Here is an 18,027-nt window from a genome sequence, read left to right as displayed (position 1 = left end):
TTTATCAGCTGCTGATGCTCCTCTTTGAGTTTCGAAATGGAAAGTTCTCTGTCTTGGAGCACCTCTTGGAGTTTCTCATTCTGCTGCCTGTAGCTGCTGAGTTCTTCTTTGGTGGTATCCACATCTATCATCGACACTTGGTGTTCCTCTCTGAGTTTAGAAATCAAAACCTCCTGCACTTGGAGCTCTTCTTGGAGTTTCTCATTCTGTTTCCTGTAGCCGCTGAGATCTTCTTTAGTGGTATCCACATCCATCATCAGCTGCTGGATCTCCTCTTTGAGGTCAGAATTGGAAACATCTCTGACTTGGAGCTCTTCCTGGAGTTTCTCATTCTGTTGCCTGTAGCTGGTGAGTTCTTTTTTGGTGGTATCCACATCCATCATCAGCTGCTGATGCTCCTCATTGACTTTAGAAATTGAAACTTCTCGCACTTGGAGCTCTTCTTGGAGTTTCTCATTCTGCTGCCTGTAGCTGTTGAGCTCTTCTTTAGTGGTATCCATGTCCTTTATCAGCTGCTGATGTTCCTCTCTGAGTTTAGAAATGGAAACTTGTCCAACTTTGAGTTCTTCTAGCAGCTTCTCATTTTGCAGCCTGTAGCTGCTGAATTCTTCTTTGGTGGTATCCATATCGGTCGTTAGCTGCTGGTGATCCTCTTCGTGTCTAGAAAGGGAAACTGGGACTTGGAGCTCTTGTTGGAGTTTCTCATTTTGCTGCCTGTAGCTGCTGAGCTCTTCTTTAGTAATATCCACATTTTTTATCAGCTGCTGTTGCTCCTCTTTGAGTTTCGAAATGGAAATTTCCCGTACTTGGAGCTCCTCTTGGAGTTTCTCATTGTGCCTCCTGTAGTTACAGAGTTCTTCTTTGGTAGATGCCACCTCATCTCTTAACGCCTGGAGCTCCTGTAGAAGCTCTGTGCTCTCAGCTCCTTCCACAGATTTGACCTGGTGGACAATTAAATAGGCAGTCAAATACTGCACATTCAATCATTGATTATTTAAATATGAAATTATAATACTTACTTGTCTTACTTGAAAAAGTTCTCCTTTAAGGTATGCAATGGTCATTTCCCGCTCCTTAAAAAGAAAATCCCAAAAAAAACACAATTAGCATGTAGCATGTGTACATATATAACATTTATGTAGGTTAGCTAATATTTAACTATAGCATAGATAAAACAACAGTTGTTTACATTAAGTAAATAGTGGTGATGTAAGTATAAGAACCTACTGCCAACAGCTGGTTGGCTGAGCATAGTAGAGAATGTTAAAAAACAGGAAAGCAACTTGTTTAAGGTAACAAAATCCATCAGTACCTCTCAATCTTACTTATTAACACATTAAATATCGTCTATACACAAATAATTGTGTATAAACCTGAGGCTTTGGTTTTTTTGATATGTTTTAGTCGGTAAAGCATAACTATTACTGCAGTGTAAAGGGACAATTATAACACAACAGTGCTCAAAGTATCAAAGATGCCCTTTTTGTAGTAAATTTAGCTCTACAGATGGATTTCACTGGACTCATCAACTGTACAGATTATAAATGTACCTGTAGCAGCTCCTGCAGTTTCTCTAAAGTTTCCCTGCAGCTGTTCAGCTCCTCTTTGGCAGCTGTTGCCTCATCACGAGCCTCCATCAGTTCATCTTGAAGCTTGACTTCTTCAGAGCTGCTAGTTGATACCTTGCAAGTGACATGGTTGCAGACAGCAATGGTCTATAAGCATGCATTCTTCGGAGAAAATGTTTGACTATGTAGGATTATTTTTGTCTTACCTTCTGAAGTTGATCCTGAAGTCTTTCTATTGTTACTGTTTTTTCCTAGAAAGACAAGATCATGATCATAACCAAACAAATACTGCAAATACAAGACGTACAATGTTGAAACATTATTTAAGATGACATACTTGGAGCTGATTCTGGAGTGTGCTGCAGCTCTCCTTGTAACTGATGAGCTGCTCTTTGGTGGCCACAGTCTCGCTGTTTACCTCCTGCAACTCCTGAAGAAGCTCAGATACAGCAGGTTGGTGATCAGCAGAGGAGGCCTGTTGACAAAGTCACCAAGATCCAGACTGATTTAGAGACGGACTAACATTGAGTCAAAATTACTACATTTGGTTCTTAGCTGTTCAACAATAACTTTACCTTTAATTCAAGTGTGTTGTCTATCTAAAGCCAAAGTAAAATCTGTATTTTTTTTTGTTTCCACATTGAAGAAAAAGAAAACTGAAATCAGATTAAATTTCGAATCAATATGCTTTGCTATTTCTACGAATGTCTGGAGATCTTGTTTGACATTAGGATTTAGAAGGATTACATTTACAATTCAATGTCAGTCTTATGTCAGCTCAAATTCAAATTTGACACTTGTTTTAATAATAAGCAAACCCTGAAATTAAACATTTTAAAGTCTTATCTATCGTATCTTATCTTACAATTTTGATTGAATTAAAAGTTATGTGAAGGATTATTTCCACAGTCATTGGCTGAACACATACCTCCACAGCTGGTGAAGTCTTCTGGTGATGTCCTCTGATGGCCTTCATCTGAATGAGCAGGTCCATAAGCACTGCCAGCCTCCTCTCATACTCCAGTACCTCCTCTTCAGAGCTGGACAGCAGCTGCTTCTGGAGCTCCTGGTCTTTCTGCATTTCACCGAGTCCTACCTCTAGCTCTCGCAACTTCTGGGTCAGATGGACCACCTTCCCAGTGGGAACTTGTCTTGCCTCACCCAATCCACTGAAATCCATTTGTGGAATGTCAAAGTCACCAAAGCCATGTAAATGTGGCTGCATACTGGGTTTCACATGCGGTTCTGAATGTCTCTGAATGTCCTGGTTTTCTTTGGATATGTGTGACTGCTGCTGCTGGAGGGCCTCCAGAGTGGCTTGGCTGACCAGTGCAACAGCAATTTTCTCCCTCAGATTTTCCTCTAAAGTAGAGACCCTCTGTTGGAGACCATCTGCATAGCTTTGACCTTGCTGCACAAGAAGATGACAGCGGCTTAACTCACCTTCTTTTTCGCTAACTAAGTCCTCAAGCTCTTGGATACGGAGCCCTAACTCTTCCACCCTGGATGTTGCGCTCTGCTCTAAAGCTTGTACTTGGGCCTGCATGACTACAAGACATGCAGTTTTTTCTCTAAGGGCTTCTTCAAGCTCGCCCTCTGAAGTACTCAGTTTTTGTGTTTCAGCTAAAGCGTCGGCACTCTCTTTCAAGCACAGATGTGTCTCTAGAAGCTTGCTGCCCTCTGTTTTCAGTATATTAAGCTCTGTAGTGGCCAGCTCCATTCTGTGTTTCATTTCATTATACTCCTGCTCTTGCTCACCAATGATGTCCTCATCTTCCACTACAGCCTGTTTTTGCTCAATATTGACCAGTTCCTGCTGAAGTTTTTCTATGACTGCATTCAGTTGGTCAAGCTCCTCCTCACTGTTCCTCTTCAGGCGCTCTTGCTCAACCTGCAGGCACTCAACCTTGGACTCCAGGTCTTTTATAAGGTCATCTCGCTCATCTATTTCCTAGTAGAGAAGAATGTAGACATTATTGATGCATGTAAAGACCAGATTTAAAGTGTAAATTGCCATACAGCTATATGGTTAAACCTTTGAGTCACAAAACAATATATAATAAAATGATATAACTACTTTACTTTTTCTTCTGAAATTGGATTATCAGTGCTGTATAGAGACTCAGAGGTTTAACAAGCCACCTTACATGAGCAAATGATTACCTCACTACAAAGGATGGTTCTGTGACTCTGCTTACCGATAAAAAACGTGTTAACCCAACAAAAAAATGAGCCAACAAGCAAAAATAAAAGTGAAAAGGAAACCAGAGAACACACACACTGATGCACTACCACAGAGCTATGCATATTCGAAATAGACTTTTCATGCTATTTCGCATATGCATATCGTGTTACCTTGTTATCAGATGCTGTTTCCGTGTGTCCAAGTTTAGTGATCTGTTCATTAAGAAGTGCTATTTCCCTGTCCTTTTCCTCCATCACCTTCAAAATCAGAGATTATAATGTGATGGCTATTAACATAACACAACACGTGGAAAATCCAACTCAGAGTTGCCCTTGTGGTGGACTACTGAAATTTCAAAAACTCTGACAAAGAGGAAATGTGTTGCAGGGGCGGGCTTGCATCCTGCATGACAGGATGATGAATAATCCTAAGTATACAAACTTAAATAAGCAGCAGTGAGCAAAATGTAAAAAAAAAGACCAGCAAAAATCATTTCAAAAATCGAATTAATTCATAAATAAACTATTGTGTTATATACAGCATATATTAAAGACTATAATCTGTTTTGACATCTGTTGGTTTTGTGGTTAAGTTAATTATAAATAGGTAAATCAAGAATAACAATTTTTTTTAATATAGTGTGTCATCATCTATTCAATAGCAGTGTCAACTGTCATTGATCATTCTTCTTGATCAATGATTCTTCATCATTATTCTTTATATATTTTCTGTTTACCTGGAGCATGCTGTCCCTTGTTTCTAGGTATTCCTGCTGGCTGCTGATCTCCTTGCTCTGGATCTCCAGCTGCATGTGAAGCTGCTGCACCTCCTCACTCTTGTTCTCCAGCTCCTCTCTAAACTGTTCCAGCTGCTCCTCCAGGTTACAGATCTAAGGCGACATGGAGACAACAATGCACCTAAATGTTTGAGCTTGAAAACATCAGTTCATAACACTGGCATGTTTTTCTCTGTAGGCTTTTGCCATACCCACAATTTCTGTTCACTATCAAAGATCAAAGACGTGATAAAAACTCAAAGCACAAACTGAACATCACCACTACCTCTTTCTCTTTCCGCTCCAGAGCTTCTCTCTCCGTCTGTAACTGAGCCTCCAGCGAGGAGCGTCTGGTCTCAGTGATGGATGCATGCTGCTTCTTTTGTTCAGCCTGCAACACAGACACAGTATTTAGCGCCGCAATTATTTACAACGTGCAGAGACAGACACAAAGTCTTGGAGTAGAATCCATATGAAAGGAAGCTGCACATGCATAGATATGAAACGATGCAATTAATCCATAATGTATCTTGTAGTGTGCCAGTGGAACTCAATTTGCAGTCTGTTGCACAGAACGAACAACAAACACTTATCTTTTGGTTCACCCACCACAACCCTCTGTGAACACTGGAGGGCAATCTTGACAGTTAATAGCCATAGCTAAGTGTCATCACCGACAGCAAACTGCCGAGGCAGCTGAAGTAGACCCACCCACATATTGTTCTCCTTCTGTGTGCACCCAGTCCCTCCTCCTGTGTCACTGTCACTTCATCTGCATGCTCTCACACACCCTGAGCCTTGCTTCACATGCTATTGCTCGTCGTTTTTCTCTCTCTGCCTCAGTCTCAGTGCATCACTCATCCATCCCTCCTTCCTTCCCACCCTTCGTCCCTCCCTCCCTCCTTCCCTCTCCCTCCCTTTCCTAACCTTCTCCAGGGACTCAGCGCTGGCCAGCAGGGCCTGCTCCAGTTCATGGATGCGGCTCTCCAGCTTGTCAATCTCTTCGTCGCGCTCCTTCAACTCACGACGCAGCTGCTCTGAGCTGAGCAGCAGCTCACTGCACCAATCCGCCTTCTCCTTCAGCTGGGAGGTCAGCTGCTCCACCTGGTAGTAAGAGGAAGAGAGAGAGAGAGAGATGGGGGGGGGGATTCGATTTAATGAGATTCGTTCTCAGACACCACTCGCAACAGCATAGCTGATATATGAACAGCTAGCTGGGAGGTCAGCTGATCCACCTGAGAAAGGAGGGGGCCTAGAGAGAAAAGAGGTGCAGGGACACAGAGTGGAGAGAGAGATTTCATTCGGGGGACACAAACTACAGAGCAATACAATCACCACAAGGACAGCTCGCAGGTAACTCATCCCCCTGGGAGATGACAGAACAGCAGCACATTAATGAGCAGGGTCAACAGGAGGAGGATATGGTGATGATGAAGGAAAAAGTCATATGTGCTTAATGGACAAAAAAAATGTACATGATAAAATTTCCACTGCTTCATCAAGAGCAAACCAAGATGAAACTGTAGTTAGGCTGATGAAATGCATCGCTTTACTGGCAGCCCTCCATTAAATATTAATAGAACAAGAGTGTACCATGAGCTTTTCGTCAGAGTAATTGAGCTAAGAATAAGTTATTTATAGTTATATAAAACATGGTGGGAGACCTACAAACATTTTCTAGATAAATGTATTTAAATGTAGCAATCAAGATTAAAGCATCCAAGGCTTTTCAATTCAATTTTGCAGAGCTGCACATTTATGAAACAAATCTTGGCTTCATATAAAAAGGGAGATTTTGGAAAATTTTAATAAATGCAGGCTTGAATTCTGATTATTCAACGTATTATAACATAATTTCATTTGCTGTTGAGTTCTAGATGGGGGCATTTGATGGAGAGAGAGGAGGATGTGTGAGGGTGAAAAAAGACAGTGTTTCTAACTTCCAGAAAAAGTAAAATCAGTAGAAAACATCCAAACAGGGAAATAGAGAGGTATAGTAAGGGATGAAAGCAATGGAGGAGGTCATTACTTGCTACAGGGTTGGGCAGGATTACTTAAAATGCACTGATTGCTCTCTGGGGGGAGATTGGATTCTATAGTAAGCTAGAAGCAATACCTCAAAGGTTATTCCATCCACCTGCAAAAGCCACATGAGAGAAAAGGCACAGGCATGGGGGATCAGAGGATGGAGAGTTCAGGGGCAAAAGGGAAGGAAAAAGTACATGAAAATTTGAAATCAAAACTGCCGTGACGAAATGTCTCCTCATGACAAGACTGAGAAAGAGACAGGAGCAATCGTTACAAGTCAATAATTTTTACTCATAAACATGACTCATAAAAATATCATGCTTCTGATCTGATCTCTTTGAGTACAGCTCTACACCTCCCTCACATCACTTCCAGTCGTATCCATTCATTGATTATACAAATGCACAGTGATTTATTTGAAGTACAATTATGTAAAATTAGCTTAGAGAAACGCCATCATTACCTGACACCAGTCTCCCTACCGAAACCTGACAGCAGGAGTCATGTTACACATTATGTTATCGTCCCAAAAATCATGTGATGCAGATAAATGGCTTAAAGAACAGCTGTACTATTGCAGTGATTCATATTAGCAATTGTGTATTCTTTATTTGAGGACCAATGCAATGAAACCCACTTTTACACAACTTGGGAAAGATCACGAAGGAAACATTTAATTCCACTCTCACTCATTCACCTGCGGAACACTCCCACTATTTGGTGTCATTTTTGAGGTGGTACAAGTAACTCTATCAGCTCTATTGTGTGATTTTGAGGGCAGTGTTGTAGCCACAACAATGATATGCTCAGAAAATAAGCATCTCTATGACTGCCTGGTCCACAGAGAACAGAGCTTTCTCCTGTTACCTCTTGGTTTCTCTGCTCAGAGCCAGTCTGAAGCCTCTGTGGATTCTTCAGCTGCTTCTCCAGTGTCTGGATCTCCTGCTGGAAGAAATCCCTCTCATGTTCTCGGTCCACAGCTTGTTCCTGGACACCAACATTTAAAAAAAGGAACATATGTGATATGTTGTTTATAAAATGCATATATCGTAGTTTATAAAATAACACTTTTATTTTATTTGTTACTTACATCAAGGAACCTTCTGTTTTTCTCCAGCTGTTTCTCCAAAGCTTGGAGCTGCTGCCGCAGGTCTCCGTTCTCTGTAGTCTGAGCATGTTCCAGCTCGATCACTCTGTTGACCTGCTCCTCCAGCTCTGTCTCCAGCAGCTTTACCTGCTTCAGGAGGTCTGAGTTCTCCTTCTCAGCCTGACGCTGGACCTCCACCTTCTCTTTCATCAGCTTCTCTGTCTCCTCTAAGAGGTCTACAGTACATGGCAGGGGATGGAGAAGAGGTTAGGTATAACTGCCTGGCACCTAAAAGTGGTTGAATTAAGTTATTAAGTCATTCAGGTTTGATTTCAGTAATGTGCCGGATGCTGAGATGGATTAGAAGAGTCTGCAGTCTGTGACAGTTGTAATTGGATTTCATGCAAATTTATCTTTTTGCAATGTTGATATTCTTTCCTGTCCAACATTGTGGTTTTCAGATAATCATTTAACTGTTATAGAGTTTTAGATCTTATGGTTGCTTTTACAACTCCACTCCATCTGAGGAAATAAGTAAAGTCAGACTCTTCTCACATTTCAGTCAGATTCCCAACAATAATGCCAAAAAATAAACACCCATCATGGTGCCTCTTTGCCCTTCTGCCATCACCAGTGAACAACCCCCGTCGCCTCACCCAGGATCAAACCCCACAGGATTAGTGCAAAAGTGGCAAGGTGAGAGAGTGCAAATGACAGATAGATCAAACACATGGACAGTCCAGACATAGCAGTATCCATGCCCAATAAGCATTTACAGGCAGGGGAGAGGGAATTCCTAAACAGCCAATCATCTTACTTACTTAAAGAAATGCTGTAAACACAGCATCTACGCATTTAAAATAATCCACTAAAACATTAAAAAAGATTAAGTGAAGATGTTTGGCAATTAAGAAATTGTGTCTGAAGATACTTACATTTCATCATGCTAAAATGAGAGCTAACATTGACTCCAAGACATTAAAAATGACAAACCAGGACAAAATTAATTAAAATGAAAAGCCAAAGCAAAGGTTAGTGATCAAATTGAGTGAGTCTGTGAGCCCAAAGCAAGCAAGCTCCAAGCTGTTGTGGTGAGTTTCTGGATTAGGGTTAGAGAGCCATTTATACAGTCGTTCAGCTATGGTGGACAATTAAAAGAGCATAAAGAAATGACTGAGCCATGCTCAAAGTGGACACACCTGCTTCAGGTGCTGCAACCATTGCAGCTTCAACTAGGCCTACAGGAGAATAAGAAAGCACAGGAGTTTAACATGCTCTTGTTTTTGTCATGAACAGGAAATCTCTTCGATAAAGGAGAGAGAATGGTGAAGAAAGACTGGCAGTGCTTTTCTGTTTGCCATACAGTTATGGGTGAAGGCGTCAGAAAGGATGCTGTGAAAGTGAGGGTTTTCAAAATAGAAATAGCACCTTTTGTTTTACGCCATCGGATAAAAAATACTCACCATATTATCAGTGATTGAACTCATGGGACACCTTTTTGATAATACAGGGGTTATTGTGTAATCATTAGCAAATACAGTTCTCAAATTCAAGGTTTATGGAGCACCTCTTGGACAACACCTGTAAAGTTATGACTTGTGTCACAAGATGAAGTAGCAAGAAACATATAAGCTGTAACAGTTAACTCAACATTGTTTCACTTTTATAAAATTAAATATTTTATTGGCTTTTTGACCCTTGGTCTTTGTACCTATCACTGACAGAGCTGCGTAAAGTATCCCACAACCGAAATAATTTTCACTGGGTCACAGCAAGACTACAACTACAGAAGAATTCAATATTAAGGGCGGTGCGCCTTTAAACCAGTTTTACACCAAGAAACCATTATAAAAGTCAATGTAGACATATTCCTTTAGTTAGAGAAAAGAAAACCCAGATGATAATAACTACTATATGACAAGCAGCAGACACTGGGTTAATGATTTACGTCAAATCAAACGGACTACAGTAGTTAAGGAGATAAAGTTTCCACTTTCTCTTTTATTTAACATACTAATGAAAATGTGACTGAAAACTTGAGCCTGTCAGTGCTGTCTAGAAAACAAAAAATGTCAGAACATCCTCAATACATTATTTTTAAATATCCTTTCAACCATGAGGATAATGACGACATGCGAGTACTGCAGTATCATCTCATCTTCATTAAGGAGAGTTGTGAGATACGTACGGAGCTCTCGGGGCCCAGCATCCTCCCTCATGGCGTCCTGTTGTCGTGACAGCAGCTCTCGCTCCTCTTGCATCTGAAGCCTCTCCTGCTCCAGCTCCTGCAACCGGCTACTCGTAACCTGTAGGATTAAAACATGGCATTTTCTTAATATAAATTGTTATTTAAGGAGAAACGCTGGTGCATCTGTATATATCTTATCAACTGTCATTGAGCACCAATCCCATTTGTAATTAGTGAAGTTTTAAAAATATGGATTTATTTTTAGCAACAGGATGAAAGTACAATTGATTCAAAATACATTTATATATAAGAAATCTTAGACAAATCAATCAATAATTGCCATTTAAAGAAAATACTCCTTATACCACCACATCTTGATGATACATGAATATGATACTGAAAAAACTGAAAACCTGGGTATCCTTCACATTTGTCATTTTATGTTTTCTCTAATGGCAGAGATTGAATTCAATCTGACATACTTAAATGTGAGTCACAACTTTGACGTGCTAGAGGTAAAACACAAAGATCTAATTTTAACATGGTCAGGTCATGTGCTGCCTCACAGAGAGGTTATTATTTGTCATCCTCTCCTCAGCTATATGCCTCACCTGCAGCTCTTGTTCAAGGCTCATCTGAAGCTCTTCCTTCTGACGCAATTGCTCGTCCAACGCAGCTCGCTCACCTGTGTAGCCATCAATTAGACCTGCATGTGGTGAAAGTGAGGGGAGGAAGAATCAATCACCAGAAGAATATACAGGGATTAGTTTGAGGCTTGTTATCAAACTCCAGTCACACAGATGCAAAAGGTATTCATCCAGATGAATGGGCACCTCACAGCAGGAGACAAAATCCAAGGTTACCAGCAACATAAACACATACAAAAATATACAAACACAATGAGATGCATAGACATGCATGCAAATTACGGGATGAATATGAGCGAGAATGTCTGACCCACTTTGCTTGACATGAAGAACAAGCCTGAGCAGAAAACACAATACAAAGCTCTATGAGATTACAGTACTGCTCTGTTACAGGTCAGCAAGCATTATCCACCAGGATGTCATTTAGTTCATACAGGAGGTATGCACACACCAACACACTGGCCAGACTCTATTATATTCAAGTCAGTTCTTCAGTGACATGTGTACATTTTCTGAATGTACTGCCTGTTTTCAGCTCCTGTTTTGGCTCAAATAGCTCTCTGTCTAATCTAAAACTGAGAGACGCAGGAGGTAAATGTCACCTGCGTTGTCAGAAGATCATTGTAATCCATAAATGTCAGCAGGAACCTTAGCTGTGTGTGAAGTTTGCCTAAGGAGGGAACCTTCCCATGATACACAGCTGTGAGATGCACATGATCACTAGCTAAAGAAAACACTGTCCACCAAATACACAGAGCTCTCCTCGAAATCTAGAGTAGCTCCAATCTACAAAAACACATCAGCATGACATGACAATCATCAAACTTAGTCTTATCTCTGGTTGAAAGGCAGATTTCTCAGTCTGTTTAGTGGCTTCACTGACATATAAATTGTTCCATCACTTTGTAAAGATCACTTTGGTTAACTCAAAACCAGTTTGAAATGGCCACACCCCAATAAAAGAACTACCTCTCTTTCACTTCATACGCATTAACAAAAGCAAATGTCCGAGAGGGAAAGGCATTAACCACTCCCTCACACTTAATGAAGAAGATGCATGCCACATACCCAGAAAAGACCTCTAACTCTTTTGAATGAATACTGGTTAAAAGTTGGGTACATATATATATATATATATACATATATATATATATGTACATATATATATATATATATACATACATACATACATACATACATACAGGACAATGTTGACAATAAATTAAAAAGCTTTAGTTTTTTTCCTGGTGATTAACAAAAACAGTCAAATGACATTAATGAATATTTTAAAATCTAAATGAATGGTTAGCTGCAGTCAGTTTGACTTTAAAACAATAAAGGTGTTTATGATTATATGATGGATAATATTTGCTATCCTTCAACAAAAAACAAACAGTGTAGCAGGATCCTACTGATGTAAAAGACCACAAATGATTCAAGAAGAAATAAACTCACCATTGTTCAGTGTGTCAGAAAACCAGAGAGTAAGCAATGGCTGCTGTACTGTACATTAAACTTTAAAAGAGCAAGGTTTAATGTGAGTGTGTCTGAGTGAGAGAGAAAGTGGATGTGGTTGTAACAGTTGACCCTTACAGACCAGCTGTCACTGACATGGATGGTACAGTTAGCTGCACCCCCAACCATAAAGCGACTCCATACTAGAATTATAATCTTAAAGATCTTCCATTGTTCTCACAAAATTATTTTCACTATTTCCATTCGTCGTAATTTAGATGTCAGGCAGATCCAATCAAATGTTTAAACACAAAAAAGAGACAGATTCACACACTCACTAATTACCATTTGTCGATTTCTCACAACAGATGGTCTCACACTCCCTTACTCTCTATTCCAAACAGCTGATCCCCTCACTCTCACTAACACCTCCCCCTCCAAACACATGCACACATGTATTTTCACTTTTGTTCCTTATGCCTTATTTCTCAGCTCTGTTTTTTTGCAGTCAATAATGGCTCATCCACCAGTATCTACAGAGGAAATGTGAGGGAATTTACATGAAGAGAGTGCTTTGAAGAAAATGACTTTTAGAAGGTCTACAAACACTAATGCTGTGCCAACCTCCTGGAGTACATAAACGTGTATTAGGAACATTTAAAACAAACTACAAGAATATATACAAATTAAATAATTTCTCGCTGATCCGATCATGGTTTTTGAAAATCACAGTTGACTTTATCATGATAAAAATTAGACAATACGAAGAAATCACGCACCCTCAGCGCGGTGAAGCTCAAGAGCCAGCTGCTCCCGTGCCCGGGCCTCCTCGGTCAACCTCTCCTGCAACTCCTCCTGCTTCTGCAGCAGCTCACTGATCTCCTGGTTGCGGCGGAAGGACTCCCGCATCAGCTCGGTCTGGGTCAACCGGGCATGTTCAAGCTGAGAGGAGGAAAGAAATTACTCATTACCGCACTGAATAATCTTTTTTTGATTTGATGGTCATCCTGTTGGTGAAGGTCCGTCTTTGAAGTTGGTCCTTAAGAGGCAGGATAATCAAGGATTAGTTTGTATTTAGTGTGATACATACAAGAGCATAAAGATCATAATACCAGGTCACTAGGCTTTTTATTTCTGTCTGTCAAGTGTAGCCACTAGCCACTATATGAAAGTGATATGTAAACATCTCAGCAAACATATCTCATGTGAAAGGGTCACTAATGAAATACAGCATCTGCAACAGTACTGAGAAACACAGCAGCACTTACAGCTCCATTACCTGGGAGAAGAAAACAAAACTTACCATAGGATCACATGATAATAGCATTGTAATCTTTCTATAAATTAATGTTAATGAAATAGGATTTTCTTAAGTTTTGTTTGAGTATGAAGTAGCACAAAACAGTCAAATTTACACATATTTTTCAATACATTTCTAACATTGAGATTTGAGATTATTTATTATACAGTATTTTACAATACATTAAATATTTTATTCTGATTTAAACAAAAAAGGGCAAGTGAAAAAAAGTAAAAGCAAAAAGACCAAAGCAGCGTTTCCTGCTATGAAATCATCATAACGTAATAAACCTCCAGTGTGTTCACAGACATTTCATGTGCCTTCTATGGATTCCCATAACTCACTGAGCAAAGGTCCTATTAAAAGATTATAGGAGGCAGGAAGTAATAAAGTGACCCTGCCACACTGAAGTCATACAGTCTTTCACTTACTGATTCAAAAGCAGCGCAGAGGAGCTACCGCAGTGTGTGCCTGCTTGGAATGACGTTCAATTAAGTGCATGTGTAGACCTGAACTACATAAAAGAGGTTGAAAGAAAATGTGCCCATCAGATATTAATAAGCAGGCGGCTACATGAACTATACAAGTCTAACTCTTTAAAATTGCACAAATCTGTTGTGCAATTTATGTGTATGGTTGTGGGTTAAAGGTGTAAAACTTACTGTATAAGGAGGAGTGGGAAGGGAGATTTTGGAGATAACCTTAAGCAAGTGACCATTAGTCCTGTGATTGACATGCGAGATCTGCGTCTGGACCACAACAGCATTTTTCTCATTCAAGGTGCTGCAGAGTGGGAATGGTCGTGGAAGTGGGATGCGAGATTCCACCTCGTACACATCCCGATCCTCCCCCTCCATCCACGTGCTGTTCTGCATACTCGAGTTCCGGTAAGAACGGTAGGAATCCATGGTTTAGGACAGATGAGGGAAGAGAGAACTTCCAGCCTGATTTTGTTATGTCTGACCTTTTTTGTGGGGTCATCAAAAGAGTCCTTTATTTGCCATGATCCCTCAGACTAAGCTGAGCAAACAGAGATGAGAATACAATCCAGTGGGGAATGAAGAAGAGAGAGAGAGTGTGGATAGCTCCAGGCAACAGTTTCTATGTTTGCCCCATGCAAGGAGAGTAAACAACAATTGGAGGGGGTGACATTCACGTCATCTCAATCACATGATGCCTGGTGGAGGTAGAACAGGTTCCAGGTAAATATTGAGACAGAAAACGATCCAGCAACAGTGAGTTGTCCGAGTCCTTCATAATCTCATCCTTGGCAGCATGTGAACTTCACAACTTGGTCCAGCAGCTTAAAGGGCAGTCCTGAACGTAACTGCAAGAGGTATGTAAACCTAAAGGCAAGCATTTCTACTTATTGTGTCCTCTTTTAAGATCAGTCTTCTCTTTGTGTTATTTCTGACCATCCTTCTTCAGGGAAAAAACATATCTGTAATGCTCACAGCCCCATGTCAGCTCCAGCTTTCACTCTCTCTCTCTCTTCCTCTCCCTCTCCCTGTGGAGATTCTTTGACAACACTATGTCGACGTAGCAACCTGACCTGGAGGGAAGCCTCCCAGGGGCCTCTTTTAATTGTTTAGACCAAGCGGCAGCCAGTCGAGGGTGAAATGACAGTGTGCGGATGAAAAGTCGCTCTCTCTTTTAGTCTTACTTCCTTTTAGGACTGGCATTCCCTCGCTCCGCACATGCTCCTTGCTCACACCATAATATTAATCAGAGATGCCAGATATTTCTCCTGTCAGGTGAGGTTTACTTACCCCAGGTAGGCTACTGTCACTCTGTTACACTTACTCTGTTAATCCCAAGTTTTTTTTTGTTGTTTTTTTAGATTTTTAAAGTTTAAATCCCAGTTGTCCCCACTCAAAGTGGAGGATTTTCATTCACTTCCTACATCGGTGACACACAGCAGGATACTGCTAAGCAAAGTGGGAGGGAAGCAGGCGTGGCTTTAATCCTGAGGGCTAGTTTGTGTCAGGTAGATCTGTTAATCAATCCTACACACACACACACACACACACACTCCACAAATAACCACAGACAAAACACACCCTTTGCACAAAAGGCTGTCAAACTGGATTCTCTTCCTACGAAGCCACATTCTGATATTCTGCTTCTTGGTCCCACCTAATGTGTCAGTTTGACATGTCATCATATTCACTGCACATAAAGAATTTCCACGTCTCACCAGCAGATAATGGGAGGTGAGCAATGAGTGAGCAAACACCTTCCTAGAGCAAATCATTTACAGCACTTGACACTTAACATTCTTGACCGGCTTGCTACATCAATCTTAGCTCACAACGCTGCTTCACAGACAAGACATAATGATCCAGCACTGCTCACAGTAAGACTAATGTATACTTAATCAATAGCAACAAGGAAATCATTGATGTAACCATTAGCGTCTTTGTTGATAACAACTTTATTGTGTTGTAATTGTGTGTACTTAGAAGAGATGCAAACAGTGTCACGAGTAACTAGAGTGGGTTATTTACCGGGGCTGCAGTTATTTTATTTTATTTTATTTTTTTAAATCCTTTTAATTTAAATTAAATTAAATCTGTTAACTCTGTATGAAAAATGCACAACACAGTGTCGTCATATATATATTTCTTTTTAGAATTCAAATATTTCCAGGAAGGTTTTCAAAAAACATTTTCTATTTAGAATGTGGAAGCTGGATGTTTTGGTATTAAAAAGTATAATAAAAAACTAACCTACTTATTGATTCTCAAAATTGCTGCAAAAAATTAAATGACTGAAACGTATAACATGAATTAATTGTAATAATTTAGAAAAAGGCACAATAAGTTGAAAAGAAACCACAAACAAATTAGCCAAGCAAAGAGCAAAGCTTATGTAAGTGTGTGTGTGTGTTCTAAGCCTCTAAAAACCCCAAATGTGAAATGATTAGATGTCTTTTCTGTCACCATGCACTCCATGGCGTGGATGGATACAACAGTGCTATGATGCTTGGCCTGGAATTTCTCTAAAGCTATTTTTAGATCTCCAAGATAAAATCCATTAAAGCATAAATAACGCACACATTTCAGCCAATGGGAAGATGTGCTGTACAGTTACAGTAACGCATCCATTGGCCTAGTTAACTTGGCCCAGTCTCTCTGTGGGATGATGGATACAGTGGGCACGTGACATAGACACCCTAAGAGGGGGTGGAGTTGTTCTGTCTCACTGGGCTAAGATGGGCTGGTCATGCAAACAAAAGATCAGTGTAAATACAGCTCGTATCTACAGGCAACGACTGAGAATGAGGCAGCTCTTTTGTATTTGAATTCCAGACAGACCAGCTTTGTTGCCATCAACATTCTGCAGCCTCATCCTCATTTTACCTCCATGAACAGGCACACAGGGTTAACCGTGATGAGTGTGGGTGATTAAGTGTTTTGACAAAAGCTAAATGTGTCACTAAGGCTCTCTGTTTATTGGTAACCTATATGCACAAGCACACACAAACAACTGCACAAGACAAGCCCTCACTAGTAATGGGTACTGAACCATTTCAGGCTGTAGGGATAGGCATTTAAATGTGCCAAGTGGGTGGCATCAGATGTTGGGTCAGGAATTCCTGGGTTTATGGTTGAATTATTTTTTTAATCTAATCCAAGAAAAACATGTGGGCAAATTTAAATTGATATATAAACAATGGGCCCTTTGCCCAGCAGCCATTTTGACATGTCTTAGCAGGAAAAGCACAGGTGCAGTATGCTCAGTTCCATATGTAAGGACAGAACCTTGAGGAAGCTAAACAGGACTCAGCCAATACATGTATTACTGATCACAATAACAATAGCTCTGTTCATTTCATGTAAGCCATTGAATTATTTACACATTTGTTTTTGTTTTTTGACCAGTGAAACCATGAATTGGCTAACTGAGGTGATAGTGAAGTGGCAGCTTTGTTACAATCTATTTTGTAAAATGAAATAATTTAAGGTTAACCAAAATCAAAGCTACCTGGAGAGCAGAAAGTCAAATGTGCATGATGGCAAGAAAACAAGGTGAGCAAGTCATTCAGGGCTTTGAATGGGAGCAAATAACACCAAATCCCAGTATTTGTCTCATATTTGACTCGTACCTGGTTGGTGGCATCTGTGATGGCCATTAACATCTTCTCCAGAGCCGTTTGGAGCCGGGTACCGATGCCCATTAACAATTCCTCATTCTCCAACTGTGTCTCGGCTCCGAGCAACAGGCTGTCCATCATCTGCTGGGACACCTCCAGACCGTCATCAGCCTCCCTCTCAGTGGACCACAAACTCACATCGCCTGCACACGTCTCGCTGCCCTGGAAACTTTCAGCAGTTTGACCTGGTGTGTTCGGAGGACCAGAGAGCAGAAATATATTACACAAAGACCGGATGTTTATTATAAAACTCATCAGATATTTTGTGATTAACTGATTTATCTATTTTATGACTTGAGGCATTTCAGGAACTAGTTGATGAAGATATTTTTATGCTGCTTATGATTTTTTTCATGATAAACAATTACTCAAAACCCTTACAGAAATATAGCTGCAAGACTTTTATCAATAGTACATACAATACAACCTCAAATAACAATAATCACCTTGTGGTTGTACACCAGTCTACATCCATGTCCATCCAGACGTATTTAATAGTGAAGACAGAAGTAATTAAGTGTACTTTTTAAAATAAGTGTATGAATTATTGAGTTAAGTTATGACATAAGGCTATGATATAACATCTATTTCAGTTTGTCCTTCAGTATAAGTTAGTGTCAAATTAGACGTAATTGTCT

At 40.2% G+C, this 18,027-nt stretch overlaps 1 protein-coding gene across 1 annotated transcript in view; it reads right to left on the bottom strand.

Moving 5' to 3' along the window:
• Positions 1–18,027, bottom strand: part of akap9 (A kinase (PRKA) anchor protein 9) — a 55,818-nt gene that overhangs the window by 8,960 nt on the left and 28,831 nt on the right. Inside the window, exons 21-37 of the mRNA XM_044052639.1 lie at positions 17,342–17,574; positions 12,713–12,875; positions 10,443–10,537; positions 9,832–9,949; positions 8,843–8,881; positions 7,647–7,879; positions 7,424–7,543; positions 5,456–5,632; positions 4,815–4,919; positions 4,490–4,642; positions 3,924–4,010; positions 2,497–3,519; positions 1,906–2,043; positions 1,775–1,819; positions 1,551–1,682; positions 1,029–1,073; positions 23–941 (exon numbers count right to left, since the gene is read on the bottom strand). Of these exons, the coding sequence (XP_043908574.1) occupies positions 23–941; positions 1,029–1,073; positions 1,551–1,682; positions 1,775–1,819; positions 1,906–2,043; positions 2,497–3,519; positions 3,924–4,010; positions 4,490–4,642; positions 4,815–4,919; positions 5,456–5,632; positions 7,424–7,543; positions 7,647–7,879; positions 8,843–8,881; positions 9,832–9,949; positions 10,443–10,537; positions 12,713–12,875; positions 17,342–17,574 (3,825 nt within the window). The remainder of the gene's footprint in view (positions 1–22; positions 942–1,028; positions 1,074–1,550; positions 1,683–1,774; positions 1,820–1,905; positions 2,044–2,496; positions 3,520–3,923; positions 4,011–4,489; positions 4,643–4,814; positions 4,920–5,455; positions 5,633–7,423; positions 7,544–7,646; positions 7,880–8,842; positions 8,882–9,831; positions 9,950–10,442; positions 10,538–12,712; positions 12,876–17,341; positions 17,575–18,027) is intronic.

The sequence above is a fragment of the Solea senegalensis genome, linkage group LG20 (assembly GCF_019176455.1).
Source record: "Solea senegalensis isolate Sse05_10M linkage group LG20, IFAPA_SoseM_1, whole genome shotgun sequence".
Taxonomy (NCBI): Eukaryota; Metazoa; Chordata; class Actinopteri; order Pleuronectiformes; family Soleidae; genus Solea; species Solea senegalensis.
This window is presented reverse-complemented; position numbering and strand designations above follow the sequence as displayed.